We start from the raw sequence: 12,160 nt of genomic DNA, 5'->3' as shown, positions 1-12,160 counted from the left end.
GTGTTCCTAACAGAGACCTGCTTTCCTGTGTAACCAATGTTCACACATACTTTGGGAATCAGCCCGATTTGGAGTTGACGGTACAGCCGCAAGCGTGTATTGTGTATCTCTTATTTGCCAGGCACCAGGACCACTGTCCTTGTCCTCTTTGAGTTGGAAGCCAATGGGAAGACATTGCCATCGACAGAATAGTTATAAATAATTAATGAAATGACTACAAGTGTGCAAAATGCTACAAGGGAGAAGTTATTAAGGAACGAGAATCAATGAAATATTCTGCAATAGTAGGAAAATGTCCAAGAAGTATTTTGGTTATGGAGGGAGGAGAGCACCAGTATCCCTGATATTGCAGTTAAAGGGATTTGGGGTTGTTTGTGTTGGTAGGGTCTCATCTCGTAAGTGGCAGTGAATTAACATTTATTTAGTTTAATGAGGATTTTTATCATTTAGGACTCAAAGGGGTTTTGGATTCTTATTTCTACAAGATATGATTAGTTTTCCAAGAAAGCCCATCCAAATTGTGTTGAAATAAATAAAACAGTTGGCCTCGTAGCTTTTGGTCTGTAACTTAGACCCCTGTTCATCAGTATGAACTCATCTTGTAGTATTTCTTTCATTACCTTAGTATTTCTCTCATTACTCCACTATTCCAGCCTGAGGCACTTAATTAGGCTAGAAACAGGTGCTTGCTTCTTTATAAATGCCACCAAATTCTGTGTTTCAGAATACAGAATTTCAAAAATGTGTTTGTTTTCAGTACCAAATAGATTTTTTTGGTATTCCCACTCGCCCCACAAGACAACAAATATGCTGTTCATTGGTTAATTTGGTTGTTTATGACTCGTGGTGACGAGGAGGTAGGATTCTTTTTTCCTATGTACGGTTCTCATTTCCCAATCACTTTTTGAATAGGCCCATTTGTAAACAAACTAAGCTGCACAGCCGAGCTTGTCTGGGTTTTGTAAAGCAAGAAAAGCAGCCCCATGGGAACACACCTCTGGCCGGACTGCCAGAACTGGAAGCTGACGCATCGGAGGCCCTGGGCAGAAAGTAAAACCTGTGATTCTCCCCTCTGCAGAGCGTGGTGATGGTGGTCTTCAGTGAAGACAAAAACCGAGATGAGCAGCTGAAATACTGGAAGTACTGGCACTCTCGGCAGCATACGGCGAAGCAGCGGGTCCTTGACATTGGTAAGTTGACCTTGACCTCTCCGTGTGGTCTTTGGTGAACCGCCCTGTTGCCGTGATGCCAAGGAGAGCCTGGCACACAAATCAGAGCTAGGACCCACGCAGCTCTTCAGGAGAAATGCCAAGCATGAGTCTGTGCACTTTGTCAGTACATTTGGTACAAATCAGGCTGAGAAATCAAAATCAGGCTAAGCTGGGTGCAAAGCACTTTTTGTTCTATGGAAGTCAGCTGTGCCTCATATAATAATAGTGATACATTTGGATTTGCAACGACCGTGTCGGTTTCTAAAACGTATTTCCAGGCCCTCCTGTGTTTGGGTCTAACGGCCAGTCGGGCCGACCAGATGAACTCTTATCCCGCTGTGACACGAATAACCTCAGGATCATTTGACTCTAAGGTACTTGTGAAGGTCACATGACTGGAAAGTCAGTTCTGGCTCTCTAATTCTCTGTCTAGTGTCCCTTCAGCTCCAACACATGCCTTCAGCTCCAACACATTAGGTGGTCTGGCAAATGACACCTTTGAGAGAGCTTTTCCAGCAGGAGGAACGAATTTGCCAAGTATATTTCCTGGAGTTTGTGTATTCTTTTTTAATTTTAATGTTTATTTATTTATTTTGAGAGAGAGAGAGGGAGAGAGAGAGAGGGCACGCGTGTAGGGTGGGGGCAGAGCAAGAGAGAGGAAGAGTGAGAGAGAATCCCAAGAAGCCTCCGCCCTGTTAGCCCAGAACCCAACACGGGGCTTGATCTCATGAACTGCAAGATCACCTGAGCCAAAATCGAGGGTCAGACGCTTAACCAACTGAGCCACCCAGGCGCCCCTGAAACCCGTGTATTCTTAGACACGATGTCTGTTCTTTAGAGACAGGTAGTCCCCTGGGTGGGACTCAGGATTCAGCCAGGAAAGCAGAGTCCATGCCAAATGGTCCCACGGAGGGAATTTGTTGCAAACATTGGGAGGGCTGAAGGCACCGGGAGGCATTCCAGAGATGAGCAACAGCAGGAGTCTCTGCTGTTACCTGCAGGGCTGGAAGATCAAAGGGAGGAGGTTGTGGGTATTGGGAGAACCACCCAGCAAGAGCTAGAACCATAGTGGGGGCTGCCTCAGCAGGAGGTGGGGCCACAGAGGGAGCAGCTTTGCAAGAGGAGGAACTACGGAGGAGTCACTGCCAGACACACCTCTTCAAAGAATGCCAACTGGGAGGAGGGGACGGAATGCCCTGTCTTCTCCCTGTCTCCCAGCCTCCCACCAGTGCTTCCCAAGGGCCGCACTTACCCTGAAGCCACTGGCACAGCCTAGCAAATGCAGTTTGTGGGAATCGACCTCTGGGATACAGAGTAAGATGGGAAGTCAGGGATCGGATCTTAAAGTTTCTAGAAGGTACTTCAGGATGCAGACAGTAATATATGTGTTTCTAAGTAATTTTAACACTGCATATGCTGTTTTTATAAGAAATAAGTAATTTCTCATCTGTGGGCTTTCTTGCCTCATTTTGCAGCAAAGAGGATGCAGTCGCAGTGAGTGTAGGCAAAGTGAAGGTTGCCATTGTGTTGGGTTTCAGAAGGTATTACTGAACCATTGAAAGAAAGGCATTACTGAGCCATGGCTTTGATTTCTTACACACTGCAATGATGGATGTTTAGACATTCCATCTCACCCTTGCTAAGGTCTCATGACCAACGGCAGAAAGGTTAGTGACTAGGTTAGGGTTAGAGACTCACAATAGAACCTATGGAACTACTTGTTGGTTTATCCTGCAAGATGGTTACACCCCTCCTCCCCCCAGTGCACACCAGCATGCCCCCCCCCCACATACACCTCCTACTAGTCAAATGTATTTATAAATGCTTAATAATAAATAATAAACATAATAACTTTAATGAACCAGGAAACTGAGCCCAGAGAGACTCACTGACCCACTTTGCTAAGTGACTTCTCAGATAATTAGTGCAAGAGCTAGGATGAGACAGTGTTCCTCACCCAGCCCTTACATAGAAACTCCAAGAGTGATTGACTAGGACACGGGCTTGGGGATACTTGCCTTAACCTGCTTTGTAGCCAGTCTACATGGAGCAGAGGAACAATTTTATTTTATTTGAAAAGTTAGCCTTATAATTATTACCCAAGAAAATGAGAGGAGCAATTAAACAGAAATATGGACTAAGTCCAAATAAGGCAAATAATAAAAACATTTTACTGGCTTACCTGCTGGTTCAACTTTGATAGTGTTGCAAGGTTTACTTTTCTTAGACCAGAATGATTTCTCAGCTCTCACAGGACTTCAGATCTTATCTTTCTTCTTATCACCTCTTGCCTGCCTTCAGACTTTTCTCTACAACCCTTTACACACGCATGGGCACACACACGCACACACGTGACTTATCTTTGAGATTTATGACTTTTACTTAGAAGCTTTGTGGCTTACTTGGGCTACTTGCTCTGAACCTGAACCTGAGGGGTGTTAATCAGTCCCTTAGCTTCAAATGGAAAATGGATTTTTCTCGCCACAACCTCAACCTGACAGCTGCTCACATAGGATGAGGAAATATGCAAAAATCTTATATAATTCGTTCTTTTACTAGATTAAAAAAAGATCAAACCGCGCACTCCTCTGCCAGTTGATGGCTAACACCATCTCCAGTATAAAGGGAGGGCCGAAGCCGCGATCACGTGTACGTCTGTGTGTGGTGCCCCGCCATCAGCGGGAGCTCTGGAGTGTGGTGCTGAGAACATTGTGAAGGCTCTACCTTGGTTCCGCCAGGGGAGTGAGCGGTGCCTGCTGAGGGTGAGGGGAGGCTGAGGAGCGCATGTGCCGTGTAGTTGCCAGTTTGGGTCGAGAACCTTCTGGTAGCCTGAAGAAGGAAAGGAAGAATCCAGCGTTTAAAAATGTTTTACTTTGCTTAACCTCCATGAAGCTGGAGGTTATAGTTAGGGCTCCAAGGCTGCCGTTTCTAAATCTCCACCAGCCACCGCGGCCATCAGGTTCCACCGGGCCCTCTGGGTAGTGACCTTGAAGTTGGGAGTTCAAGACTGAGATAAGGCCCCTTTCGTTAAAGCAGAGATTCATAACCTGTGGTCTTCAGAGTCTGTGGATGGACTGAGGGGAACCTCAAACTCCTTAAACACAATTTTGTGTGTAGAGGCATGCAGAGTCTTTCATCTCATTTTTTTTGGAGGTTCCCGGGGTAACCAGCCGTCCTCCAGCTCTCTGCCTCTCTACCTCTCTACCTCCACTTCAAGCAAAGCCCACTGAAGCCTCCGCCTCTCTTTGTATCTTTCCTTATTCCGCATCCCCTCAGCACTCATACGCAAGGATTTCTCTCTTGTCTCTTGTACCCTGTAATGATGGCTGGCGAACATTCTACATCTTTCCTGATGTACATTGATCTCACTTGGGTTAGAATGTTGGTTGCTCTCCAAGGCTGCTCCTCATCCCCACATACTTCTGGTCCTCTGACTAGCCCCTCAGTGCTGGTCGCCTGCTGGGGAGAGGACTCTTAGTGTTCCCGATGGAGTCCTTTCTGTGGGTCCGTGCAAAGGAGAGTGGGAGCCCGAGGGCCTAGGGCCCAGGGCCCAGGGCCCAGGGAATGAGGCTGCTCCTCAAAGCACATGATGCCTTGGCTCCCAGGTTCCCTGTGTCCTGATTGGAGTCGCCAGTGGGGCTGCCCTGCATCACACCAGGCACAGCCCTCCTTGGGCAGATACTTGCCCATTACGTGGTTTGTCCCATCACTTTTTGCCTGCTGTCACCTTATCAAAGAGACCTTCCCTGTCACCTTACCTAAACGGCATATCCTCATCGCTCTCCAGCCCCTTCACCTGTATTTTACTGCAGAACGTTTATCACCCCCCTACATTCTCTTTATGTATATATGTTTCTGTTTCTTATTGTGTCCCCCCTCCTACTAGAAGGTAAAGCCCACGAGTGCAGACACTTGTCTCTTTTAGCACAGGGCCTGAGACATAGTGAGTTGTCAATAAATATTTCCTGAATGAATGAGTGAATGGACGAATGAATAAAGAAACGTGTGGATTAAACTCTTATTACACTGACAGAAGGCAGGCCTCTGGAAGGACTGAACTATGTCTTAATTATATCTCTCATGTGTCCCCTGTCTTCTGTGTCCCAGGCTCGTTCATATATAAACATTTTGTCCTTCATTCCCCAAAACAATTCTAAAAACTGAGGTGGTGAATGGTTGAGAATTTTCCCCAAGGTCATGTGCTTGGTAAGTGGTGTAGGTGAGGTGGAAACTCAAGAATGCTTGAGTTTGCACCACTTGTGGGGTTTTTCTTTATTCTCTGTCCTCACTCCACTGTATATCATCTTTGGACCTCAACCTCTAGGTAGTTCGTGGCCCCAGCAGGCCCTGATTACTTGTAGAGTGACTGCAGACATCCATTGCCTGACCTTGCTGATGTCCTGCTTCCCCTTTCTCAGCCTTCCTCTCCGGACATGAGGCTGTTTGGCAGTCTGGGGCATGGGACTCTTGGCTGCTGCTAGTTCTGGTGTTTCTGAAAGCCAGTTCAGATATGTGGTTCTTGTACATTAGGCCATAAACTATTTTGCGGGGGGCGGGCAGGGGGGGGAAGGAAACATTAGCAATTAGTTCTTACTTGATAAAAGTAAAACAAACAGACTTCAGCCCAAGCGGCTCCTGCTGCTTTTCAAAGCATGCAAGCAGAGTTCTCTAAGCCTCACAAGTTCTTTCTTGTGAGCTCGTTGAACGAACAATTATTCCAGGTCATAAATGAGTTTACATTCTGCAGCCCAAGGAGCTCTTCTGTGCCAATTATACCTGAGGTCTCCTGTATGGAAGCGGCACTTGGATTGTTTCTGTTGTTTGTTTATCTCTGATTGTGAACGTCCCTTTATAAGGATGCGGAGTTAGTGCTGGCCCCATATTAGTTGCCACTGGCTTGCAGAAAGGCACGGCTATTCCTTATTCATTCAGCAAACATGCCAGACCCTTTGTTAGGAACTAGTGATTTAGAGGTAATTAGGACAGAGCCCCTGTCCTCAAACTGCTCGAGCCTGGGGGCAAGAAGATGAATAGCTAAGATGTCACACAGTGAATGGCATCTTGGAGGAGCACTTCCCGGAGGAGGTGTTTCTGAGACCCCTCAGAGAGGATGACAAGAACATACCAGGTCGACGAGGTGCCATACGAGTGCATGGCAAGCCAAGGAAACAGCACATGCATACCCAGGAATCAAGGCAGAAGAACCAAAATGAGATTGGCAAATTATTTTATAAAGTCTGATAAAAGTGTTAGCAAAGATGGGAGGGCTGGAAACAGACCTACATACTAGTAAGAGTGTTCATTGATTGAACTAATACAGACAGTAAGGTGAAAGAAGGAAGTCCTGAGGAAATGAGAGAGAAGGGCTTGGGAGCTGGGGAAAGGCTTGCCTTTTAAAGGAGAATCTTAGGGCAACAGGGATGTGTAAGGTAGATGGGTTTGCTCGTCTCTCCGAAAGGAGGCCTGGGTAAAGCGGGTTCCATGTGGTCCAGGCCAAAACTCCAGGCCTCCCGTAGAGGCTCATCAAGCCCGGCAGAGTGTGTGGGGGTCCAGGCCCCGGAAGGCTGTAGGTGTTAGAGGGCCATTGACTCGTGCCACCTGTGTCCCAGTGGCAAACCTGACCTGCAGGGAGAATGTTGGGGAAATGCTACCCCAGGGGCTTTGCAGAAGGGCATCACCGCAGCAGATGTTGAGGGTCATGAAGCTCAGAGTTTTTCATCCTCTGCTGCTTTAACACAGTCTTGGCTTCATAAAGTCTTGTTGCACAGTTTTGTTGGGGAGATATTCAAATGTGTGTTTGTGTGTCTGTGTTTGTACTTTTTTATACTGAACTGTAGCATGCATACCTTATTTTGAGTTTTGCTATTATTGAACAGAGTGGAGTTTAGAGATCCAAGAATATGCAAGAGAGGAATAATAAAAATGATACCTACGTATTGTCATTCATCCAAGTGGGTGCATTCCATTTGTACATCAGTCGTCCCAGATTGCTGGTAAGGACAGATGGAGGGAAGGGTGCAGAAATAGCAAACAAATAGGATAATGTAATGCCATGACATTTCTCTTTAGTGAGTTGTAGTACTTGAACTCAGAGCCTTTGGATAACCATTGAGTGTTTTTAGCAGCACTGTCATGGGATGATACCTGTATTTCAGACAGTTAATTCCAGGTCAGCATGGAGGATGGGGTGAAGTGAGGGAGAGACCGGTAGTGGGAAGACCAATTATAGCCGGGTGAATGGTGGAGAGCCCCCCGGAGGAGTGAATTGCAAAGGGGAGATGCAAAGTTATCCCAGGACCAAGAGACGGATTCTAGAACTGATAGATCCTCCGTGATGACTGGCTGTGGGGATAAAGGAGAGGGAAAAGATCACAGAAACAAAGTGTGGCTTTGCTAACTAAACGGGTGCCCTGCTTCTAGGTAGGGGTGTCAAGAGGAGCTACGTAGCCAGGAAGTGCAGGCTAGCCAGGTGCTGTGTTCAGCCAGGGGCAAGACGACTTTGAGGCACCGTCTACACACGGAAGTTCCCCGGGACTCATTTGCACAGTGGCGTCATCCAGTTTTGCGCAGCATGAGCCATTTAAAAATATTTTACGTGAACCACAAATGACAAAACGAACTGGACTACATCTCAAGCTTACTCAAACCATGGGTAATTCCAAGACCGCTTTCTGGGGAAGGCACATATTTCTCTTTGCTCCCTTTCATGGAGGGAAGGAAAGTTAGAGGAGGGTCCACAGCTGAAATTAACTTTACGGAATGAGAGCCAGAAGCTACAATAGATAAATTGAAGCACATTCACATACAGTTTCTCTCTACTGGACAGAATTAAGAATTATTTTACCACCTTACCATGCAGATGTTCCAAAATAAAGAACACCGTGGTTTTTGCATTTTCACAGTGGGTCACGTGGATTGTAATGACAATGACACTGACTCCACAAGCACATCTAAATATGCCTCATTACTTTGTAGTCACATCCAACAAACCATTATCAGTATAACTTAGTGGCTAATTGTGAAACCAACAATTTGTTCTTAGTTCCCTCTCTGTCTTCAATTTCAATCAGCAGTCGTCTTTCCCTGTATCGGGATGTGTCAGTTACATTGTTAATATTAATCCTGTAGTTCTCCGTGGTAAATAGCAGCAGGCGGTTGTAGTTCATCTTTGATTATTAGCATGTGATTATGGGATTTTCATCCGTCCCTCATGCAAATCTATCTTTTTAGCGCCAGTTTTTAAATGCCCCTTTTATGTCAAGGTAAAGCTTTCTTGAAAGCTTAAGTCCCGATGAGGTGGAAATATTTCCTGAAGTTTCGTTCTCAATAGTTTTCTTTGCAAGTTGAAGAGAAGCCTTTCGGAAGACTCTCCAGCTCAGAATTATTCTGACCTTGGTGAATTACTCCACTTAAGCTGTTCTTTCCAGGCTTCAGAACTCTCTTCAGTCTGGAATCATATTCCACTTTCAAATAGGAATTGTGATTAAAATTAACGTGATTGTTTTTTTCTTGGAGTTTTCTAGAGGAAAGACCAATACCATATGATTTCATTCAAATGTGGAATTTAAGAAACAAAACAGAGGAAAGAAAAGTGACAAACCAAAAAACAGACTCTTAACTATAGAGAACAAACAGATGGTTCCCAGCGGGGAGGTCGGTGGGGGGTGGGTCAAATAGGTGAAGGAGATTACGAGCACACTTACCTTGTTGAGCACTGAGTAATATATGGAATTGCTCAATCGCTATATTGTACACTTGAAACTCATATAACACTGGATGGATGTTCACTACACTGGAATTAATTTTTTTTTTTTTTTTAATGGAGGTTAATCTTAGTGGAACTTGAGCAGCTGCAGGAATTGGGTTTGTGGTTCAAATTTAGTGAAAGACAATTGACGTAAGGATTGATAGTTCTTGTAATGTGTCTGTGTCCTATACCGCCAGTTACCAAAAAGTCATTTCTTTTGTTTGATCAGAAGGTACTGCCCATTTGATCAGAAGGTACTGCCCACGGTGGCCAGTCTGCTGTAATCACCTCAGACCTGCAAATGGGGCTCCCGTCTCCAGCACGACAGGCCCCAACATTTTCCCACCCTTGATGATACTTCCAGACGCTGTTAACTTCCCAGTTAAGCCAACGTTGATTTATAAAAGAGACCTGAACTCTTTGTCAGATGATGGTACTTGATCCTTCGTGAGAGACTTGAGAAGTGCCATTCCATGAGAGGACATTCCAGTCTTCTCTCGAAGACCCATTCTAGTGCCTAGCAGCCTTCATTGTCAGCATTAAGCTTCAAATAGCCAAAGATAAGTACGTACAATTGTACTTTTGAGTTGCAGATTGAAGAAATTCAAACACACGCTTACACATGTGAGTCACCTTCTGCTTTTAGGGAAGTGCTGTAGCCACAGTTACTGAAAATTCCTCTTCGCCATCAACTTTGGTTAAAAAACATTTATGTGATAAAAGTGTGGTAGGCTATTAAGGTTATATGTTTTAAAACATTATAAGGGGCGCCTGGGTGATTCATTGTGTTAAGCATCTGACTCTTGGTTTTGGCTCAGGTCATGATCTCACGATTTGTGGGTTCCAGCCCTGCACCAAGCTCTATGCTGACAGCATGGAGTCTGCTCTCTCTCCCGCTCTCTGTGCCCCTCCCCTGCTTGTACTCTCTTTCCCTCTCTCTCTAAGGTAAATAAACATGAAAACATTATATAATGCAAGTACTCTTTAAAGTTTATTCAGGCAGAGCCTATTGATTTTCAGTAATCATTGAGCCACTCTGGGTTTTCATTTATTGCATTGCATGTCTCAGTATGCATGCTAGAAGCTCATTCTGTTGGGGACAACAGCTCTGGGGAGAGTCACTTCCTTCTCAACATGTGTACTTAGTGTGATCCAGCAGTTCCTCCCCCCTTCCCCCAGCAAAGGGTCCAGAACAGAGCCAGAGTTCATATATCCAGGCCCTGATTCTTGGAGACTTCCTTTTAAACTATTGCTGGGTCTTCCTCTTTCCTTCCATTCTGTGTTTCTTCAAAATGGCATCCACTAGCCCATATCCTACACTGCTAGTGTCTCTCTCCATCCAGTACAGTCTGTCTTTTATTAAAAAATCTTTTTTTTTAAGTTTACTCATTAATTTTGAGAGAGAGAAAGAGTGGGGAAGAGGCTGAGAGAGAGGGAGAGGAAGAATCCCAAGCAGGCTCCACACCGGCAGCACGGTGCCCGATGTGGGGCTCAAACCCATGAACTGTGAGATCATGACCTGAGCTGAAGTTGGATGCCTAACCAACTGAGCCACCCAGGCTTCCTTATTAAAAAATCTTAGTGCCAAATCTACAGGTCCTTTTTTGCCCCTCACTAGTTTTCCTAGTTGCTTCCAGCTTCTTCTTTGTTCCTCTCTAAGGCTCTGCTTGCCTAGAGTGTCCCTTCCTCCCTCCTCGACCTGGCAGACATTTCACCCCTTAAGACCTTTTCCTCCATCCCCACTTGGGTGGGATCTTCCTAATCTTTCCAGGCAGAGTCAGCTGCCCCTCTGTGGGTTTTGGTTTATATCTAGTCAATGCCTATGTTTTAAATATTCCTATATTTTAAATATTAATCAATTATACTATAGCCTTTTCGATGAAAGTAGTTTAATAACTAATTACTAACATAAATAGAATACATACACTAATACACCAAGGGAAATGACTCATTTTTAACTTAACTGGAAATCATTACTGTTCTGTGGAAGAAAACACAGGAAATTGTTTCAAAGCAAACTTTCAAAAAAAAATAAAACTAGCTAGATTTGGAAATTAAAAATTGTAACGAATGTGGCCCTTAGTTATTTTTCTTCACTGCTCCTGAGAAGTATATTTACCTGGTTCCAGGATATTATTGTTGACCAAACCTTTCCCTGCAAAGGGTTTCCTTAGTGCTGACAATTTAAAAGCCCTGAGTGGTTAACCAGAAGGAATGTTACAGAGGGGGATTAAAGCATGGCATGGATGCTTAGAGACCCCTCTCAGAATCTTAATAGACCCTCTATACTTAATACGGTAAAATGCTTTATTTCCTGTTTTATGTCCCCCCTCCCCCCACATTTCGTGGGCACTATACCGTCTTTCCTCTGCTTGATGGGAACTTTTCTGTATCTTTAGCTGTGGAAGACCATGCTTTCGTCTCAAACATGTAATCTGCGCTTTGATTTGATTTCATCTTTTTTGTCTGAGGCTTGTTTCTTTTCTTCAGAGATACTTTTAATGAGACCCCAGGTAACCTGATAGTCTCACATTTTGTAGTATTCCTTGCTTGGCTTAAAAGTTACAAAAAATATGTGGAGATACACTCTGATAGTTTCGTGAGGCTCGTCTGTTGATGGAAACAAACCGCACAGCCACCATCGTCTGCTGTCCTTCAACATTGACTAGAAGCCTCTCTCTGGCTGCACTTTGCAACAGACACAAACGTGCGTCTTTGCCACACCCCCGAGTGCGAAATTAGGCAAATCTAAAGTTTTCCTTCTTCATTTACACAACCTAAAACTTGCCAAGAGAAAGTCTTTCCAAAATTAAATTAAGCTCTTTGAGGTTGTAGAAACCCAAGTGAGGGAAAGCTGGTCAGAAGAAACGTCTTTGAACAGGCTCCCAGGCATGCAGAGCCACCTCAAACGTTTGTGCTTTTGAAAAGACAAGTATTGAAATAACTGAGTGCTACATAAGTGAGCATGATCTTGTAGGGTAGGTGCTGCTATTATCTGCATTTCACAGATGGGGAAACCCGCTTAGAGCAGTTATGCAGATTTCCTTAGGTGGCTGCCGATCCTCTTGAACTTATCAGGACAGTCCCCGGATGCCGTGGTCAGCATTACAAATGGAAAATAGAAACAGAAGCAACAGCTTCCCTCCTGTGAGAACAAGTTTGTCTTATGGACGATAAATTTATATATATATATATATATATA

At 44.7% G+C, this 12,160-nt stretch overlaps 1 protein-coding gene across 2 annotated transcripts in view; it reads left to right on the top strand.

Annotated features, from left to right (window-relative positions):
• Nucleotides 1-12,160, top strand: part of GRHL2 (grainyhead like transcription factor 2) — a 173,928-nt gene that overhangs the window by 87,256 nt on the left and 74,512 nt on the right. For both annotated transcript variants that reach the window (XM_049633542.1, XM_049633539.1), the window contains exon 7: nucleotides 1,079-1,190. In XM_049633542.1, coding sequence (XP_049489499.1) covers nucleotides 1,079-1,190 — 112 coding nt within the window. The remainder of the gene's footprint in view (nucleotides 1-1,078; nucleotides 1,191-12,160) is intronic.

This window comes from Panthera uncia, chromosome F2, assembly GCF_023721935.1.
Source record: "Panthera uncia isolate 11264 chromosome F2, Puncia_PCG_1.0, whole genome shotgun sequence".
In the NCBI taxonomy this organism is placed as follows: domain Eukaryota; kingdom Metazoa; phylum Chordata; class Mammalia; order Carnivora; family Felidae; genus Panthera; species Panthera uncia.
Note: the sequence above shows the minus strand (reverse complement) of the source record. Positions and strands in the feature narration are given on the sequence as shown.